General features: G+C 40.6%; 2 protein-coding genes across 2 annotated transcripts in view; one reads left to right on the top strand and one right to left on the bottom strand.

Moving 5' to 3' along the window:
* The window catches only part of FSIP1 (fibrous sheath interacting protein 1), a 219058-nt gene that overhangs the window by 190387 nt on the left and 6856 nt on the right, over positions 1 to 21815 (top strand). The gene's annotated exons all lie outside the window — the stretch shown is intronic.
* On the bottom strand, positions 1089 to 21012 carry THBS1 (thrombospondin 1). The gene is made up of 22 exons (XM_039533499.1): positions 20675 to 21012; positions 20318 to 20410; positions 18818 to 19395; positions 18125 to 18200; positions 17644 to 17840; positions 17358 to 17483; positions 16244 to 16337; positions 14302 to 14475; positions 13669 to 13845; positions 13106 to 13279; positions 12371 to 12498; positions 12077 to 12229; positions 11311 to 11529; positions 10561 to 10668; positions 9718 to 9877; positions 9087 to 9205; positions 6664 to 6898; positions 5902 to 6129; positions 5497 to 5768; positions 4544 to 4641; positions 4279 to 4418; positions 1089 to 3527 (listed from the first exon to the last, which is right to left on the bottom strand). The coding sequence occupies exons 2-22, from the start codon at positions 20382 to 20384 to the stop codon at positions 3520 to 3522; spliced, it is 3531 nt and encodes a 1176-aa protein (XP_039389433.1). The 5' UTR covers positions 20385 to 20410; positions 20675 to 21012; the 3' UTR covers positions 1089 to 3519.

Raw genomic sequence — 21815 nt, 5'->3', positions numbered from 1 at the left:
TAACACACTAAAGGGGTAGCCCCAGAGGACTGTTCAAAGGCTGGGGCATAGCACAGACACTGTAAATCCATAACATATACCATACTCTAAATTTATTTGGAGTGGCTGCCATATTGTGTCATTAATGAAAAGGGCTTGATAACCCTCTGCTGGTGCAGAGGGACTGAAAACTGCACTCTGTTGAGACAGCTGCACCCTACAGAATGATTCTCCTTTTTCCCCCTCACACCTCCTTTTGTTAGGACACAAAGTTTTTCTACCGCTGCCTTCCTTAAAAGCCCTGATAATGGATGTTTGCAGTGGTGTTGTAACCATCAGGGTCGGCTTTAAGTCGATTCCCCCAAATTGGGCCCCGTGCCTAAGAGGGCCCCATGCCCTAAAGAAGAGTGCCTAACTTAGGTGCCTTTTTAATTTTTACTCACCTGGCGGCGCTCTGGCGACGGGGCCTTCACTTGCTCCGGGTCTTCGGTGGCATTTTGGTATTTCGGTGGCAGGTCCTTCAGTGCTGTGGAAGACCTGGAGCGAAGACCCAGAGCGCCGCCGGGGCCCCATCTAAACTATTTGAATCAGGCCCCACATTTCCTAAAGCCGGCCATGGTAACCATGTTAGTCCCAGCATATTAGAGAGGTAAGCTGAGTGAGATATCTGTTGTCAGACCAACTTCTGTTGGCTAGAAGTTGGTCCAATAAAAATATTAATATTAATAGAGTGAAACCCCAGTAACTTGACATTTTACTACCAGGTTCCAATAGCAGGTCAGTGGCTACCATTGACATATTCTAATGCATACTGACCAGCCATGCCTTCATGGAGCATGCCCACAGTATAGAACACATTCATGTCTACATCATACTTTCATCTGGTGCTTAACGTACAGGATATAATCCTGATTTGCCGTTGACTTCAATCCTGGCCCTGTTCTATATTTCTAGGAAAATCTTCATTTTCATATCATCCCTATCATTACTATATTAGTTTGCTATCCTTATTAAGTTGAGCCTTCACAACTGAGTTAATGTTAACTGACCCATTAATTCAAGTAGCCCATAGAATCATAGCGAGAAGAAATGAAACTAGATAAAAGATGTAAATATAAATTTCCATATTGGTTTATTGTTCCTTGTATGTAAGCAATTTTATTGTACAACTTACACAGCTTTAAAATGTAAAATGGTTAAAAATGTGTACAAAAAAGCATGTTCTTAGAAAATTATGCTAATAGCAAAAACATGGGCGGTGGAGCAAAAGACTCTTCAATTCAGTGTGCAAACATTTTATAAAAATAGAAATACTAACTCTACAGGTAGCACTTCCTGATAAATTATTTAAATAGCGTATCTACACAATTATGAGATTAACTATTACAATGGCAATGAGAAAAATAATTTATAAAAATACAAGCAATGGTATACAAGATGACAAAAATATAACACAACATTAGAAATAGTATTTAACATTGTTTCAATGCCATTTTCTTACTGGGAATATACTTTTCTGCAAAGAGAATTTGACTATGTACAGCATTTAATTTTTTAAAAAGTTCTACAGTAGCTTTAAAGTTTTAGACATTTAAATTCTGCTTGATCTAAAGATTTTTTTCTCAGTCACACAATGAGGTAATATTTGTACGTAAAAGTTTCACCTTGTTATTTTTTTCCTTTTTTTTTGGAAAGACAAAGGATTATAGGTATAATCATGCTGCCCTTTACACCTGGAACAGCTTCAATTAACATATGTCTTCCCCCCTCCCCAAGGAGCACCTAAAATCCCACCTTCTCTGTGAAGCCTCATATTTTCACCACTGCACATGGATCATTCCAATGTGCGACCTGCAACTTCATAAATGGCTACAATCCAATGCTATACAGACAAGTGCCATTTGTGCCTCTAGTATGAAAACTTGTCGGGGCAGGGATTCTGTTCTTTGTCTGGCATATTGTTGACCAATGGTCAAACACCATGTACATCTAATGGCACTATGTAAATGATTAACTAGTAACAAATGCTGTCCAGTCTCTCCAGTAACAGGCTCAAGAGATAAGAACTGACAGTATCTAAATAGGCCTTGTGGTTTCTTAAAGAAGCAGAAAGGTAACCTACCAGGCCATCACCAATTGCCTTGCACAAAGTAGTAAAAAACAAAACAAAACAAAAAAAAACCAAAACCACAACACATGAAACGCTGACTGAGAAAAAGCCAACAAACATTCATTCCATTCCCTGCCTGCTGCTGTTCCCTGTGCTCCACATTCTTTATGGGAAAGTTGCTTTTTGTAATTAATACATCTCAGCTATCTGATCCAAACAAAAAAGCTTTCTAAACTAAAATCTAGGTTCAGTATAGAACAGAATTAATAAATAATCTGTATTTACAATTGTACAGTCTTGAAGACTTGTAACAATGATTATATGGATAGTCTTGACGCATTTATTGTGTTTTGTTTTATCAATAGTCCTTCAGTCATTACGACATCCAGGATAGGTAAAAAATAAATATTTTACATTTTAATGTTTTATCTACAGCCTTCTTCCTCCTCCCAAAAAGTGAGGCGTTAAAAAAAAAAAGTCCATGAAATTTGTAGAAAAAGGAATGTTACTATTGTCATTTGTTGTGCCTTTTTAACCATAAAATATAAAGCACAGATTGTTCCTTGAAGGCCAGCACAGGTGCTAATTGAGATGGTGTGCTTTCCAACACTTTTAAAAGTTCTTGCTACATCTGCACTTGCTACATGTGGAATAAAATAAATATCTCTATTTAATCAGGCAATGGCACTAGATTCCAATTGTGAATCCCAGTTCTCACCAAGCTGGTGTAATCCTGTGTGTCAATCTTTATGCCCTCTTCCCACACTGGGGATCCATTTTACAGTTTCTATTTTATACTGTATGGATTAACTTGCTAATACAGCTAGTCTACATCATGAAATCAACGAATATATTTTAATCACCTGAAAGATATTTAGTCCAAAATGTAACAGTTTCTCCAAGTTACCTGGATATAAACCCCAGAGAGCATAGACACCTTAGACAAACATGGCAATTTTCTGTTTAACCTTTAAAAGTCCACCCTCCCATCCCAAATCCCCTTTCCTCACATATTGAAATGTCTTTCATTTTTAAGTAGTCCAAAGCACATCCAAAGATGTTCTTATTACAAAAATGCTACTTGGTGGGACCACCAGTAAAAGAGAGGCAGTGACATTACACTATGATAAACAGCAAAGCAAATGTCTTTCTTGCTGAAGCAAATGTGTGCTTTTTAGATGAAGACAAATTCTCATTCATTAAAAATACATTTGTTTCCTTCCATTTTAGCCGAGGTCACATGTTGAGTGTACTTTCAGTTTCATTCTTTCAAAAGCATTCTTGAGGCAGGTCATGTGTTTTGAGTCCACATTTGTGCAGGCAGAAAAGGAGGAAGGAATACAATGGTCCCAGGGTTTGTAAAATATTAAACATTTCAGAAGGTGCAATACCAGCATTTTTAAATAGTCTCTGGATCAATAACCTCGTGATTATGGATCTGTGGAGGAAGGGCAGAAGGAGACAGAAAACTTATTACAGAATGAATTAAAATATTTCTGTATTATTAATCATAATTAGGGACTATGCTGAAATAGCCAGGAATGTAAGAAAGATTTGAGTTATGTGATGGGCTAGGTTTTCAAGTGTGCATGCACTCTAACTCAGCTGAACACATAAACCCTGACTTGTATGGGCACATAAACCATGAGCTGTGCATACATTTTGCATGGGTCCAAGTCAATTGGGATTTGTTTGCAGGTGCATATGTGTACATTAATATGAAAGTAAGGATTTTGTCTTTTCAGACTGCAGTTTATGCACATGCATTTGAAAAATCTGGCCAGGTGTTTAAAAAAAAACAATCACTAGCTGTAGTTCAAAGCATGAAGTAAATATATTTTATATGCCTCTTAAAACATTATGTCCTGCAATTAAGTCTCTTCAACATTTCACTTTAAGTGGATGGTAACTTAACTATGCAAAATTCATTAACAGGATGTCCTCTATCCATCCCTGCACAACTCACACGGATCTCAAAAGAAATCCTGCATGTGGCTCAAGAGTAGTATAAGATGATCAAAATGTTGTATAATCGCACAGCATTTAAATTGATAAATTTCACCTTTAAATTTATTTTAAAGAAAGTTGCCTCTGAAGAAAACAATTATTTCAATTGTTTACATTATTTCAATGTACATTATTTCAATGTACTTCAATAAAATGTCATCCCAACAAGATGCCATCCTTACCTCTGCATTCATATTTAAGATCTGAGAAGAACACCATTTCTTGAGAGAAGACAAATAATCCTAACCGACCACCAGCATAGGTTTTATCATAGATTGGTCCTGAATCAGCCATGATTTTCTTCCCTTCATACATTACAACTCTGCAAGAAGAGCAGTAATAAATCATCCTTGTCAGCTGCGGTAAGTTTATCTTTAATATAAGCTAACCATTACCAAAATGACATTTGCCCTCAAGTCCCTTCGGATATATCACAACAATAGTTACCTAATGTAGCCAGTCTTTGGTCTGTGGCTAAGACGCCATCTGTAGGCAGTAAAATCTTTCCAGCCTATGTGACGAGGGTCATGCCACAAGGTCCGCACCTAAAAAAGAAGGATACAATTATAAATAACCAACAGAGGAATCCAATTATTTAGGCAATATTTTGACACCATGACAACATCTCGAGAAGCTTTTATATTCAAAATAAGGGCCTAAAGCTGGATAGTGTAACCCAGGGTTTCTCAAACAGGGGTCGCTGCTTGTGTAGGAAAAGCCCCTATTGGGCCGGGCCGGTGTGTTTACCTGCCCCGTCTGCAGATCCGGCCGATCGCGGTCCCACTGGCTGCGGATTGCTGCTCCAGGCCAATGGGAGCTGCTGGAAGCGGCGTGGGCTGAGGGACATACTGGTTGCCATTTCCAGCAGCTCCCATTGGCCCAGGGCAGCGATCCACAGCCAGTAGGAGCCACGATCGGCCGGACCAGCGGACAGGGCAGGTAAACACACCAGCCCAGCCCGCCCCGCCAGGGGCTTTCCCTACACAAGCGGCGACCCCTGTTTGAGAAACCCTGGTGTATCCAAAAGACAGGCTCTGAATAGAGTCTTTTGAAACCCATCTGATTTACTCTACTCCTAGAGAGGTTCCTATTTAATTATTCAATCTGCCTAGTGCTGGATGTTGAACGTTTCAGAAGGTCATCAGAAATAATGGACTCCCTACTTGTTTTAAACTTAGTAGAGTCCCTTAGCTCCAAAGGGAAACTATGTAGAACTTATGCTTCATAATCAAGTTTATACAGAAAATCCTACAACTACAAATTACAAATAATTGTTTCTTCTAAGAGCCCCTTTCTACACTAACAGGATGCATAAACTCCCCAGAATTACCATGCTTATTGTTAGAATAAAGCCTGGCTTCCGGTGCAAGAAAATAATTAACCTCAAATGCAGTTCTTACCTGCCCAGCGGTGTTTCCTGTGTGCCACAGAGCATTTCGAAGGTGCTCTCCAGGACCTGTGGTAGAGTTCACGACTTTGATAGAAAGACCTGAGTATCCTTGAGCTTTGGTTGGTGTTGAGTCCCAATAGGACTGGGTGATCTGCTTCCACATGACTACATAGAAACGGCTGCTAGACTGATAACCAAATACAAAGCCAGCATAGTCATCATCCCTTTCTGTATTGATGAAGAATGTGCCACTGAAGTCCACAGCATTGAATTCATCAAATCCTGGGTGAAGAATAAGGAAGCCAAGTTTGAAGCCTCTGCTTTTATTAGTCTTATGCTGGACCTAAAGCTAAGTTTCTAGACTTTTTTTTTATAAGACACTATGAGGAGAGAGGATCCAAAATGTTGTACTCACCCACTGCAAGTCCAGGATCACAATTGACAGTCTGAACCAGCTCTTTACCCTGGTGACGAACCACCCAGTTAGGATCATTTTGCGATGTTCCCTTGGGATCCAGGGGAACCATCTGAAATCGACGGAAGTCTGTCTCACTGATGTCAACATTCTCAGGGCAGATGTCATCAATGTCTGGCACATTGTCTTGGTCAAAGTCATCTTTGCAAGCATCTCCACGTCCATCACCTACAAAAGTATAGGTTCACAGTGATAACTCTGAAAACTCATTGGCATAATTTGAGAATGATGTATCACTACAGTTGCCTCAAAGTCATACATGATATTTGAGACTGAAATCTGTTGCAATGTTTTGGCGGTGCCACTACCACAAGGCAAATTCTTGTAAGAGGCCTAGATTTATTTACATATTCACCCTGGTATCTTAGTGTCAAGAAGTTTTTTTAAAGATATGGTTTAGGTTTACATTAATTACAGTAGCCATGATGGATTAATATGTTCATATCCTTTCTCCCTATCCCAGTATTTCTTCCATTTTGGCATATTCCCAAACTTCATTAAGTTACTGGGAATGAGCATAAGATCTGCAGTAAAAAGGAATGACATAATACTAATACAAACTGTATACACTTTTTTTTTTAAACCATTTAAAAAAGAGAACAAGTTATTCATAACAGAATTTTTTACACATCTGTATGTAATGCTAGACAAGCCTTTGTGGAAAATTACTGGTTTTGATATTATAATGTTCATCTTACGTACCATCAGAGTCAGTCTGGTCTGGGTTGGCAACCAGTCTGCAGTTATCTTTGTCATCAGGGATACCATCATTGTCATCATCATGGTCACAGGCATCACCTTTGCCATCCTTGTCATGGTCAGCTTGATTGGCATTGGGCACATAGGGGCAGTTATCTAGGTTATTTTGATGGCCATCTTCATCTATGTCCTGATTGTTGTCACATTTATCACCTATGCGGTCAGAGTCAGAATCCTCCTGTTGGAGAAGGAGAAGAGGAAAAGCTTGAAGAACAAGCTTTAAAATGCCAACACTTCTTGCAGCACTTGAGGATGCTGACAAGAAAGACATAGAAATACAAATCTTGAAGGCTAGAATTTGGGATTGCTATTCACTTAAAGAAAAAGGACCAGTATTAAATTCTTACACTCATTTTGTGATTCAGATAAGTGCTAACTTCTTTTGAACTACTTTATTATTAACATTTCACTAACCAATTGCTTTAGGCTTATTTATCTGAATATCTGGGGCTCAGAGAATAGTGTGGTTTTCAGTTTTTCCCCAGGATATGTACAATTATGCATGTAATGGTTCTGCCACTGCAGGCTAGTCTCTATTTACTCCATGAGATTTGCAGAGATCTAGTGTCAATTTACCCTCCGTCTTGCACCTAGTATCTTTCTGTTCCAAGCGCCATATGAAACTGACTTTGGTATGTACCTAGCCATTAGATCACTCTTACATTACAAGAAAGTTTTGACAGACTGTTGTATGGCTTCCGCTCCATGTCATAATTTTCTTAATTACAGCAACAGCCTCCAAAGCCCTCTATAAACATACAGACTACGTGGTATTGTAAGGAGATAGTTACTTCCTTTAGTAATGGACTATGTTTGGAAAACCTCTTCTGTTTGTATTTTGTATATACTTTAGCATCTTGTTTTTGCTAAAGTATATACAAAAAAAGTTAGTTTCTGTAATATGATCACATGGCATCTAGCTTTATATTTGTTAGAGCTATCAAACGTGAGCCTGTCCTATATTCTTGCAGACACTCCTCAGACCCCAGGAGTTATTGAAATATCAGAGGCCATTTTAACTTACACATTCTGAATTGCTACAAGTACTAGAGTTTAAATTATTTTTTCCTTAATACTCTGCCCTACAGAAATACTTACACAGAGTTTTGTGGATTAATTTAAAACAACGATTCAAGAAAACACTCCATGAAAACCCATGAAAACAAAAACAATAGACTGGACCATGCTTCCCCCGCGCTTCACCTCCATCTATTAGAAAGAAATCAAGTAAACGGCAAATGTAAAGCCACCTAACTTTCTAAGCCTAATTTAAATCCTTGCATGTAACATTGCCCAGGCAACTACGGTACTACACTGGATTCCACTGATTTGCAACAACTTTTCTGGAACCATACAAGCATTCCAGTTATGCCCCTGAAGCTATTCATCTTACTGCCTTTTACTTGACAGGACTGTACAGGCTTTACCCACTGCTGCCGTCAAGTGTCTTAGAACCAGCAAATTCAGTGGGAGGGGCTGGAAACTCCCTCACCTCCACTTAATCTTGTAAAGATTAGTTCTTCATATTATTTATGAATGTTGGAATATGCCTTTGAGCCTTTGCCATAAAGAGGGCAAAGCAGGCAGCATTACCCTTATTGTATTGGCAAGGGCAATCGTTTGAAATGTGGTGGTTTTGTACTGCTTTAACCTTCGTCTCAAAAAAGCAATGTGTCTATAGGAAATGAAATGCAAGGCACTGCACTAGTTAAGCCTCTGGCCCTGCCATGCCTAAGACCTACCTCTGTTCCTAGCACACACTGTGATGTTCAGCATACACCCTGCATTAATGTCAAGCACCTGGCAAATGTTTGGGGGTTGTTGTTTTTTTTTTTTTTAAAACTGTTGCTTTTTGAGTCACATTATTCCTTTATTTTAAGCTAATTTGGATCCAGTGTTTTTTTTTTTAACTCCAGCCCTAGTAATGCGTGTGTCTTTGTAATTTACATAGTCTTAGTTTTTCTTGTACAGCATGTTGATTTGACTACACTCCAGACTGTACAGTAGAATCATTGAGAAGAAATTCTCATAGGCTGTTTAAAATTGGTTGTTACCCATGTGAATTTCATGCTGTACTCCCAGAGTTACTGCAACTGACAAGATCCATGGACAAGTTTACAGACATGAGTGTCTCCCATTAAAAATGCTCAGGACACACATGACTTCAAGCAAGAGTCCCACAAACCTCCGTTACTCGATTTTTCAGTCAATAGCTAGCAGCTGTGTGAACTCCCTGTGAGGTATGTTATCACCTGATAAAGGCATCATTTGTCATGTCAGCACAGCGTGTATAATAAAGGGTAAAAATTAAATGGTAAATAAGATTGAATAGCAGGTCCAGAGAGAGGTCAGAATAAAAAACCTACCTGGTCTGGATTGTGTTCCATAGGGCAGTTGTCACACTGATCTCCAACTCCATCCAAATCTGTATCTCTCTGGTCTACATTGTAGACATACTGGCAGTTATCCCTTTCATTAAGAATGCCTAAAGGAGCAGAGCAGAGTTGATGAATTCAAGTGGCTTACATAGATCATAAAATCCACAATCTGAATACTGTATACTGGCAATGGAACTGCAAAAAGTTAATAAGGCTGACAATTAAGCCAGCAGTTTGTATGTTGCTAAAATACCCACACTTGTACAGCATAATCTACAGTAATTTATCTAACAACCGATTGAGACCTGTTACAACCATGGGATAGCACAGGACTTCATTAGTTATATCTCACACCCATTGCCAGTGTGAACAGGGCTATAAATCAGGACCACCTGCTTCAAAAAAATACAGGCTCCTAAACTAAAAGGAGAATGTCTATTGGCTGTAATAGGATTAGTGCTTATAGCATCAGTCACTAGGAGGTGACTTGATCACACACCTGACTTTCTATCTAGTATGAGACAGTGGCACCACAGAGGCAATATATAACTGCCATCTATGCAGTACTGAAGTATCTGCGTATGTGTAGGAGGGTGGAAATGGCAACAGAACACCTTACCATCTCCATCAATATCCACAGCACATGCATCTCCTTCTCCATTGTTATCAGTGTCAGTTTGATCAGGGTTGTGATTGTAGGGACAGTTATCACAGCGGTCACCAACATCATCCCTATCATAGTCATACTGCTGCGGGTTGTAAATGAATGCACAGTTGTCCTACAAGAGGGAGGAGAGGCCCAAAACCACTATTAATAAAGAGAGAACTATTTTGGTGCTTTATCAACACAATTCAAATGTATGGCTTTTGTTTTAGGAAGAGATTTAATGCAAGTTAAGAAAATGCTTGAAAATTCAAACTAGTTAAGCCCTCTTCAGTGGACAGATCAGAACTACAGTTTCTTTTAAAAAATAAACTCAGATTGTAATGGATCCAAATGATGTCTCGGAGGAAGAAGTGGAATAAAACAAATTTAGAATTTGCAAAAAACCATGCACCCTACTTAACAACGTTGGCTAATATTTCAAGCCCTTTGCATCTCAGATTTACCACTGGTGTAAATAGCAGAAGTGATAAAGTTGCTCACTTGCAGCAGTGGTGAATTACAATGACATTCTGAAAACCTTGGTTAGGCTGCTATTGTAATGAATAAAGCATGAAGTCAAGAGTCAGTCAATCTCATTTTCAAAGCTCAGGCAGCTGCAGCTAGTTCCCAGAACCACTGAAGATGCAATCAATCAGAGTTAGCCACCTCTTTTCAGATAGCCAACTTTCCCTTCGAGCCCGTCAATTTCCTACAATCTTCTGTTAAGATTAAGGTCAGAGGCCAGGACTTGACCACTGGGAGTGGGGAAAGGAAAAGATACACTAGAAAAGGCATGAATCTTTCATATTGCCTTACCCTGTCATCTGGAATGTTATCATTATCATCATCATCATCACAGGCATCACCAATTCCATCCTTATCATAGTCTTCCTGCCCAGAGTTGGGAAGATTGGGACAGTTATCCTAGAAAGGAGAAAGTACACAATATTTTTATCCCAGGCATAAATGCCATTTTCTCTCTCTTTTTTTAAGAGCATGAACAGCTAGAGCTATACAGCATAATTCAGATCTCATTTCCACTGGTGTTATCTCAGTGTAATTCCATTGATTTCAACCAGTCATCATAATTATTAAAGACTGCAGATAAAGTTTTCAAAAGTCACTTAGAAGCTTAAGTGCATGTTATTTTTGAAGATGGTGCTTAAGCACTTGATAATCTTCCCCTGTATCTTTTTTGCCTAAAGCTTTCCTCTGTCACATTTGAGAATGTTTGAGTGGCTAAAAATAGGCTCTTTGTAGGAACATACATGTGGTATTTTTGTAATTACTGGAATGTTCAGAATTCCTGAACGTTACAGGCATGACTCAACTACTGTAATAACAGGTTCTCTGACAATCTGGGACTTTTTCTGACAATACAATGCCATGATATCCCTGAAGGAATATATTCCTATCTTGCACTATAGGTAGTTTAATACTTGTAATTACTCAAAGGCCTGACTGTCTCATAAGCCTTTAAAATATTGAGCATTTAGCACATTCCTCAGATATATACTAAGGCAATTTCTTAAAACCGTAAGTGGGAGAACAGGGGAATTTTCTTACTTTTTTGCAGTGATAAGTAGCATTGGTAACACAGACCAGGTCCTCATTTGGCCATCCATCTAAATCAGTATCTTCACCACAGATTATGCCATTGCCAGCATAGCCTGGTTTACACTCACAGCGGTACATGGGGTCACTGAAGTGGCCAAGGTAATTGCACTTGGCATTCTTGTTGCAATCATGAGTTCCATCTGTGCATGGATTACGTGGTTTGCAGACCTAAAAGACCACACACACAAAGACAGTAAAACCATTGCAAAAGTCTCTATCCTCATTCTTCCTGGATATACCACTAAGGCAAGAGGAATTTATGGCTGTTTTGATTCTAGATCCTTCAGAAACAAAATCTTGGAGCGTTGCCATCTTCGCATTAATTACTATTTTTCCTTATTCAAACCTTTCATCTTCAAAGGGATCAGGCACGTACAGGTCTAAATAGTCACGTGTTAAATATTTACTTAATTTCTGAATTGGCAACATTTCATCAAATGTTCATTCCCCCAAACTCATGACATACACACCTTCCCGCCTTTAAAGGGCTAAGAAAGCAACAGCTTCTAAAACTCATTTTACTGAAGCAGATTATATGCTTGTACTATGCCGTCTCTTTTCAGATAACCTTTAAATTCCCAGACCACGAAGGCTGGTAAAGAACTTGCTTTTTCTCTTTTCTGAAAACTTCAAACCTTTTCAGGACACAGAAGGCAGAATACAGAAGGCAGCTGGGAGGTTTTATAAACCAGGAAAATTCTCAACTTGGCAGTACCTGCTTGTTAGCTGTGGCATCCTCAATACCACGACCAAAAGGCTGTGTTCCAGTGAAACGTGGTGGGCATGGCAAGCAGTTGTATCCAGGTTCAGTGTTCTCACACCTGTGCACTCCACTGAGGACAAAGCAGGTATCAGGAACCTCTTGACACTGATGTGGGAAAGATTGGGGTAAAAGGGAAAATTAGACAGAGGATTTCTTAGGACATTTGGATTTTTAACGTGTAGTTTAGTGTTTTGTACTTTTATTAAAAAAAAAAAAAGGCTAAAAACCAGAACTCAAACTTCTCACCTCATCAATATCTTTGCATTGAACACCATTGCCATGGTAACCAGTAGGGCAGGCACCACACTTCCAGGAACCATCAGGGGAGCTGGTACATGTTGTTCCCGCAAAGCAGGGATTAGACAGGCATCCATCTGAGACACAAGAGTAAATCATGGTAAATGTCAATCGTTTTAGTAGTCTGTTAAGGTGCTGGATATGGCCAATATGTGAATTCAAACAAACTTTTTGGACTGTTTTAAAGGGGCATGGCAGCATTTTAGACTTGAAAACAGCCTCACTAACCAATGGAAGACACTAATGGTACATTTCTACGTGGCAGTGACATTAGAATGCCAAAAGAAAAGAAGAAGTGATTGGTTTCAGTTGCATTCTTAGCTACAGAAAGAATTGTCGTCTAATGGATTGATCATGGGTCTAGGAGTCAAAAACTCCTTCAGATCTAATCTCAGCTTTGCCACTGACTTGTTGTGTTGGCTTGACAAAGTCATCCAGCTATTGTCGTATTCTACCCTCAGTTACACAAATAGAAATCCAAAGTAATGGCACTGAAATCAATTGTGTTACTCTAGATTTGTAGCAATGTAATGGAAAGCAGAATTTGACTCTCAGTTTTCCCCATCACTAAAATGTAGATAATACAGACTTCAGATGAGGTGTAGTTTTTGCACAGGTATTTGAAGATGTAAATGTATCTCAGGGCTACAAAAATATCATTTTTTTAAAACTAAAGTTACTCACCAATTGGACAGTCCTGCTTGTTGCAGACCTGGGTCCCTGTGGCATGACCTACACAGTCCTTCCCACCATACTGAGGCTCAGGATCATTGCAAAGACGTCCACGTTTTTGAATGCCTCCTCCACATGTGACTGTACATACATCCCATGGAGACCAGGGTCCCCAGTTTCCATTTACTACAAAGCAAATCCATGCAAAATGTAACCATTCACAGAACTGATTGTAAATTCAGCAAGATACTACTAGCTGCATCTAACCTAGGTATTGATGTATTTGTCAAGACCACTGCTGCACTTAGACATCGTGAAATAATAAAGACAGAATGGCAGCACCTAAATTTTTCATTTCTAAGTTTGCTAAAATTAGAGCCTGAGTGTTATTCAAACTAATTTTTAATTTACTTCTTATTAGAAAAAGCCACTACAGATAAAATATGAGATTTTACCCAGCAGTTGATTAAACAAGAGACAGTTGCCAGGAATAGATTATGTAACAACTTCCAGCTCAAGAGGTTTGTTGTTTAAGCTAAATAATGTAATAGTCTCTATTTGACCAGTATACTTACTTGGGCAAGGGTCTTTCTGGCATGATTTGGTTTCTCTTGCCTCACCCTCACACGGTTTGCCATTCATCTGTGGGACTGGAGAGTTGCAAAGACGGATTCTAGTGATCATGCCAGTGCCACAGGTAACAGAACATGATGACCATGGTGACCAATGGCTCCAACCACCATCCTGTTTGACTTTAGAAGAGACAAACACCTATTACTATCTATGAGATATCTGTGAGTTCTTTAAGGCATGTCTGCATAGTTCCTAGAAGACTTTTGGCAGTGTGTGAATGCCATTATTAAATAAAAACCAGAGTTTTACTACACCACCATTGTAGCTACAGATTAAAAAAAAAATAAATGCATGCTGGCCTGAGATTTTGCTATGTTTAGTTCAGGCCCAGTGCCAAAACAAACATTCATGCTTGCTTCCATTGCATACATTTCAATTTTGACATGAGTTTAGTAGACAAAAATCCAGGAACTGCTAGAGCTAGAGACTAATGTTTTGTACCATCTGTAAGCAGCTTATTGTGGTTTAAATCATTACTATGACTTGTGTTAATTTAAAACTTAAATTACAACTGTGGAAGCCAAGGGTGGACTCAGGTAATTTTTATGAACTATGCAAGCAGATGAAATACTTACATCTCTTATCGCACTCCTGAATGTGGCAGGTACGAGTCTGCACAGAGGAACCTTCACAGCGATTATTGAGACTATCACAAGAACGGCCTCTCTGCTGAACCCCATTCCCACAGGTCACAGAGCATGAAGTCCACTCAGACCAAGGGGACCAGCCATCCTCTGCATAGTCACTGGCTGTAACAGAAGTACATTTATACTTAAAATGTGAATAAAAAACTTCTATTTTATAGACTGTGTTTAAACTCTTTTCCCCCGACAAAAACAAACAAACAAACAAAAAAAACCCCAAAGGCTACATTTGTCATTTCCCTTCCTTTTACAAAACATTTTAGCATGAACTTTAAAGGTTCTGTGGTGTTGTCTCAGTGGCCAAGCACAGAGGAAGCCAAGGGCAACACAACTAGTTTAGTGCTGAACTTTACTTTCATAAGAGTTTCTCAGTTCACTGTTTGGAGGACCAGCTTACAGTTAGGCAAGGGCTGCATGTATGTTCTATTGCTGCTTATCTTGAACCCATTAGGCCATAAGTTGTGCTGCTTGGAAGAACTTCAGAGCCATTTTTTAATCAGAAAATGCAGTTCGGTCAAAATCTAAATGCTTTGCAAAATCATGTTTCTTCTGCCAAAATTTCATTTTGGAGAGAAACCTTGAAAAAAAAGTTCCAATAATGTCAAAATATCCAATTTTGACATTTTCAGAATGAATTGTTTCACTTTTTGTTGGGAAAATATATTTTATGTGATATGATTTAAAGAGTAGAAATCCAAATGAAGTGTTTTGATCAGTCCAAAACAAAGTTTTCAAAACTTTGATTTGGGGAATTTTGAAATTTTCAGGTTTTGTTCAGATTCAAAATGAAGCCAAATTTCAAAATCTTTCATGAAACAGAATGTCCATCCTCTGCACAGCTCTAGTTATTAGGTACATATGTTGTAACTTTAGCACCTGCATTCTTATTTTTCACCATAAACTTTGAAGATATAAGGCCACTTGTTTACTATACAAGCACCCTCTGTTCACTCAGATGTAATACAGCGAAAGCTGTGCTATATCAAAAACTAACACGTGTCATTATGACTTGAGTTCTATGCTATTTTTGCTTTTATTGTCATTCCTAAATTCATTATTCGTGTTATATTGTGGTCATAGTTCAGTTGCTAAATCTCTGAAGATTCACTTTAAAAGCATAATCAAGACAAAATATTCTTGTAAATAGTTTACAGTATAGTTATATTTATTGTGGAGGAAGATAGAAATCTAATCAGAAAAGTTGTTATCAGAGAACCTGATGGTGGTAGCTTTAGTTCTCTGATATTTTAAGAGATACAGTCTTTCTGCAAATTTTATACTGAAAAGTCAAATATTTTGCTGGAGAAAGTTGATACTAAGCTATCCAAATACAGCAGTTCCAAATTCAGATGATTTAAAAGAAGAACTTATGTTTGATTGGTATTAGAGCATTCCAGTTTCAATACTGGTTACATCAGACTACATTGTCTACAGTACTTTGTAATACCGGCTTTTGAGGGACAGTTAAACTTCCTTTATGTGGCATGTTTCTTTGGATCAGTGCCATAAAGACCAAATTCAAAAGCAAGTAACCACATCTGAAATGTCCACCCCACCCTCCTTTCATTGCAAACATGCCTGGACTGCCTGAAGTATCTTCATGTTTCCAGTATCGCAGTGGTCATTACTTTGATAAGTGGTAATTAGAATTTAATATAGTTAATTTATCAACTATAGTCTATTTAGAACAGGACTGCATGATCATTTAAGGGTGTCAAAATTCAGTTAATGCAAACTAAGGCTAATGGTTCTCCAGTGGTGTAACCCTATACCCAATTGTGTTATTTAGAGTACATTTTAGTACAGTATATCTAGCTAAGTGAGACAGCAGAGCAGATTACAGCTAAAATTCCAAGCAAATTTAACTACTTACGCCAGCATCGCGGGCAGCACTCCCCATCAGGAACGGTGGCATTAGAACAAGGCATGAGAGGGCAAGACACTTTCCTGCATATAGTGGCAGAATTCTACAAAGAAGAAGAATTATAACTAAGCAAGTACAAAGAAATTTAAGCTGAAATTTTAAGCTGAAAATGGTCAAATGCTAAAGACTATTATCTACTGAACTTCTTGGAAAAGATTCAGTAGTAAGTCTACTGCATGACTCCTTGTTGTATTTAGAGCTGACACAATAGTGGTAGTTGTATTCAGCTAATAACTGGTCTAGGAATGACTGGAACAAGTTAAAAAGAATATGAAGGCCTACAAGTATTCCATTTATATCCAATAGTTAGCCTTTGGTTTCCAAATTGAAGCAGGCTTTGAGGGATTTGTACTCCAAAGTGTTTTTAAGAAGGTATAATTAAGATTTGAAGAATGCCATAAAAGGAGTTTTAAGAAAAGAAGTCTGTGGAATTATATTTATGGCATTATTCAGCATTTTAGGATATTTTATAGCATTCCACAGGAACAGAACAGATTGAAGAATGAATTCCTTGTATAGTTCTGTGGTAGTTTTGGCTAGCAGTTACCAACTTTGAAATAGTCCTTCCTTTCAGGCTGCAAAATGTCTGCAAATTCAGTGACATTAACAGTTTCATTATAGAATCAGGATTTTCTTTTAACTGGTTACATTTTCTGGTGAACTGCAAGGATTCATTCCTATTCATTTAAGTAAGTAAAAGGTGCAGTTGAGCGCCTAATTTGGAACCCAAGTATTTAACTTAGTTTACTTTTTGGTTTGTGTAAACCAAACAGAGGCATTCCCCAAATCACTGAAATAGATTGGTTAATAGACTACTATATCAGTTGGATGTTTTTAGCCTACGCCCTCCTAAAATGCTTTTTCAGCAACATAAAATGAAAGCTGCATTTACAGCACAGCCTACCACTGGGTGCTAGATGGGTCTTTCAGAGGATGATACAATATGCAGTTTAAGTGTGCCTAGTTTTCTGTAGGATTCATTCTTTTACATAACAAATATCATTTAGGTAGCAGTTGTTTATATACAGATGCTGGCATGCTGTGAACTGTAAGACGTCTTTACCTGGCAAGTACATTCAGTGCAGCTATCAATAGTCCACTCTTCTTTATTTTTGTGCAGAATTCCATTATGAATGCACACACCAGGAGTGATTTGCACTACTTTGGCGATCAATTCATTTTCTTCAGTCTTAATGAAACAGAAAAGAAAAAGCATTACAGGTATCTTCTGTACTAAGCTCTCCTTTGTCCCAACACTTGTAGTTTGGTCTACAAGTCTTAAAGGAGAGTTGTATTTCACTCTCAAATACTAGCTAATGAAAACTACTTTGGATTTACTCGGCACTTACCACTTTGCGCACTCTGTCTTGAAGTGTTGTAACCATGGACCTCAACCCTTGCATTTCCACAAACATATTTGTAAGTTCATCACAGGAGAAGCCACAGACTGCCTGGTTATCCTTTGTTTTATGGCCAATGTAATTAGTACGGATAGCTGGACTGGAGCCATTGATGGGATTGTCCAATGTAATGATCGCACTAGTGGCTAAAAACAAGACAGTATATGCATGTTAATATAGATACACACACTTGCTCTCTCAAGATTACAAGTGAAAAATTCATCGTTTGAAGTGTGCATAACACCTACTAACATAGCTGTCACCAGGTTCATTTATTTGCCTGTAAGCCTGAAAAAGTCATGTAATTTCTTATACAATAATGATTTCCATTTCAGCATACTTCTGAATTCTGTCTCAACTTGTCTTCCTAGCATGCTGAGGAATCCTATTTTGAATAGGTCAGTGGATTCAGAAAAAGTTGCAGACTTACAGCTGGAGCAACCTTTGTTCCTTAGGATGGCTTCCAGGGTTGTTCCAAAGACAAACCGCACATTCTGCAGCACTCCCTGTGGACAGAGGAAAAATGACAACTTTTTGTAGCAATTACAGGGGCGAGAAGTGTAATTTTGCACAGAAAATCCAGTTTCAATTTAAACATAAAAATCAAAGGCAATAGGGTGAGGCATGTGTCCAGAATGCTTCACTACCCCCGTTTACTCAGTGATAGCAAGCCCTATGTCTGAACACTCTTTTCCCCAGCTCTAAGTGTCTAATAACTCCACAGACACACAATGTCCTTTCTTCTCTCTATATTCTGGACTTTGTTTTTGTTTACCAAAATTTGCTACACAACTATTTATCTGATCAGAAACTTCGAGTTCTTCTTGTAGTCTTAGAAAATTCACCATCTCTCACCCAATGAGTCTAAAGCTTAACTGAGCTTGGGATTTGAAGAGGATTTTCTACAACCCACCATTAACACGCAAGCATCCAAGTAGATTGTAGAGACTATTTATGTTGGACGTGGACAGTTTTCCTGCACAAGCTGATCAGTGGCTGCACCCCTCCTATTCTCATTACTACTCTGTGTCTCTAGGGTGTCTAGGTGCGGCCACTGTGCCTTTAAGCATTTCTCTCGTTGCAGGAGCCCCATGGAGCTGCTGACTGAGAGAAGGAGCCTAACCTGGAAATTGTCATTGACGCCACCCTTGGCGATGCGTAGCTTGGCACTGCTGGCCAGGTCCCTGGTGAAGATGTTTTGGATGGGGATGTCCAGTTCAGCATTCTCCATTTTCTCACACCCTACATACAGCTGGGCCCGGTCCTCCTGCACGAACAGGGTGATATTCTTCCAGTGCCCAGTGGCCAGCAGGGCATCTTCCACTGACACCACCTGCTGCTTGCCATCACCGGCCAGGCTCAGGTCTAGGGTGCCTGCCTTGCCATTAGACACCAGGTTGAAGATATGGCCAGAGCTGTCCTTGCGCTCCACGACCAGCAGGGTGCCTCGGCTCTTCTTGGCCTGCCGGAGGGTAGCCAGCAAGATGAAGCCCTTCTCAGCATAGATGGCATCCAGCAAATCTTGGAACTTGTCATCAGGCACGGCTGGGATGCGGCTGGCATCCTCAATGCGGTAAGCAGGGCTGGAGGGCTCAGGTCCCTTCACCAAGTGCACCCCAGTTGCCCGACGTCCGGCCCCCTTGCGAGAGAAGCCGATGAGTTCGAAGAGATCAAACACACTGTTGTCATCTCCCCCAGACTCTGTGGAGAGACCAGAGCAAGCGCTGTGAACAAGGTCAGTAAGGGGCTGAGTGGCTGTGCAACCCTGCGGTGGGGGAGCACACTCTGGCGCTGTGGGCTGTGAAAGGGCTGGTGTTCACTGAGGCTGAGTGGGGGCTTTTAAAGGGGAGTTGGAAGTCAGTCCAGTGGCATGGGGAGCTGGTGGAGAGACCGTGCAGGCAGGGGCAGCAGTGAAGCTATTTCAGTTCTGTAGGGGGGCTGCTATGCAGAAGGGCATGGTGCATTCCAGGTGGGATGCCAGTAGGCAGGTGAGTGTCACTTACATCCCGACTTAGGCACAAAGGTAGCTGGACAGTGAGTGGAGTTTTGAGCACCAATAGAGGAGGGGAAGCACACCAGGAGACACAAAGGGAGGAGAGCAGAGAGCCCACTTCTGTCACATCCCATTTTAAAATTTAAGGAGAGTTCTCTGATCACCTACAGAGATCTCAAATAGTACATAAATAATATATGGCTCCCATGGTCTATGCTGCTAACTAATGCACAGTACAGGCAAGATAGGGGAGAATTGCTCTTTTAGCTCCGCAGCTACATTTTTTTTTCCAGCATAGTGTGGAAAGGGGAGCAAACCATGTTCTACTTTCAAGTCCTTGAGTGCTCAAGCCTTCCTGGTTTGAAGGTTACATAAATTCTCCACAGGAGGAAATAATTTGCTGTTCATAACCACTAATCTGAATATTCCTCAGGCTAATGCATTTTTGTGGGCTAGAAAGATCAAAGCAGCTCTTCATCACAGTTTAAGGTTTCATTCCTTCAAAGTCAACACCAAAGATACCAGAAGCCTTTACAAAAAATAAAACAAACAAACAAAACCTGACCATTAATATTGACCCAACAAATCGCTTTATAATCACCAGCTACAGAATGAAGCCACTGCTCTTACCTGGGATCTGGTTTGTTCCACAGACACCAAGCATTAGGAGGAGAAAAAGTCCGCCTGATAGCTCCATGGCAGAGCTCGGTCCCCCAGACAAACCTTGGAACAACAATAAAAGGACATCTCAGAGCCATTACATTCAGAACAGTAACGTTCGGGGCCGCTGGCAGTCAGTAAGGTTGTCAGGTGCCCTGACACTGCGAAGGGCGGCTAGGTGGGGGAGAGATCACCGGAGAGTGCATATGCAGCTAGATGCACACAAACCCTCGCGCATTTCAGTTGGGTTTTCCCCCTGCTTGATTTGTCTCTTAGAAATTACCGTACGTCGCAGGGAGGGGAGAAAAGTGCTACTTCAGCACTTACCTTTACAAGAAAAGATGATGAGACCCTAGAGATAACCCAGAGGAGGAAATATCTTCCGCAGCCTCAGACTAAAGAGCGACCAATATCCTTCTGAAGCCCCTGGAGTCTCCTGGGGACTCGCAGGCGAGTTGTTGTCCCGAGCGCTCTACACGCGCTCAGCAAAGCCCCACAGCCAGTAGTGCCCGTGTCTCTTTGCAGCGGGGTCTCGCGTGTTCCCGGAGCAGTCCGAGGGTAACAGCGAGTCCTGCTTGCTGGTGGATCGGATCGGTAGCTGCTTGCGGCCCCCGCAGGTTTCCCTTGGCTTGCAGCCCCTGGCCGGTGCAGTGAAGTGGCTGGAGGAGCTGCTCTCGCCTTTAAAGGGTCGCTCGCATTCCTGAAAGTCCCGCGGGCCAATCAGCAGCAGCCGGGCAGGAAGCGGGCTGGTGTTTATCCAGTTACCTCACAACAAGAGAGAAACAAACCTTAAAAAAAAAAAAAAAAAAAAAGAAAGTGTGTGGGGGGGGGGGAGGGCGATGATCACACTCCAGCCTCTCAACTCTGCGCACAGCAGCACATGGTGGGGGCTCTGCCATGCCACTGCCATAGACCTGTCAAGGGATTTGCTCTGCCCCCAGTCGAAATTCCTGAGAGGATCGCGCACCCGAGCCCACACGCTGGAGTGGTTCAGCACCCGGGTCTCTATGGGAGAGAGGGGAGCAACCCGGCAGTGACAGAGCTGATTCCCCCAGTCTGGTTTCCCCACTCCTGCCCAGTAGTTAATTCATTGCGGATCACTGCTGGGCTGCGGCTCTACTAGTCTGTGCTCGTGCGCACCGGCTGAAACCCTGGGCCGTCTCGGCCAAGCTGTCTGCACAGCGGGGCTCGGACCTTCAATGGGGCGCGGGTTGGGGCTCTAACGCGATGCATTTCCCTGATCACCGGCACACTTTCAAAAAGCCTTCGCGTCCCGGTCAAGTTCGCCGTGGTACAACCCAAGCTGTCCACGTGGCGGCGCTCTGCGAATTCTTATGGCCACTGCCGGAGGGGAAATGGGTCTCTAGTTAATCATTCCTAAGGGGAAAGTGCATTTTTTCTTTTACAGGGAAGAGTGAAGTTGCATCTAGAAACTCACCCCCACCCCTGCAAACCAGCTCTCCCCAGT

The sequence above is a fragment of the Mauremys reevesii genome, linkage group 4 (assembly GCF_016161935.1).
Source record: "Mauremys reevesii isolate NIE-2019 linkage group 4, ASM1616193v1, whole genome shotgun sequence".
NCBI classification, from domain to species: Eukaryota; Metazoa; Chordata; order Testudines; family Geoemydidae; genus Mauremys; species Mauremys reevesii.
This window is presented reverse-complemented; position numbering and strand designations above follow the sequence as displayed.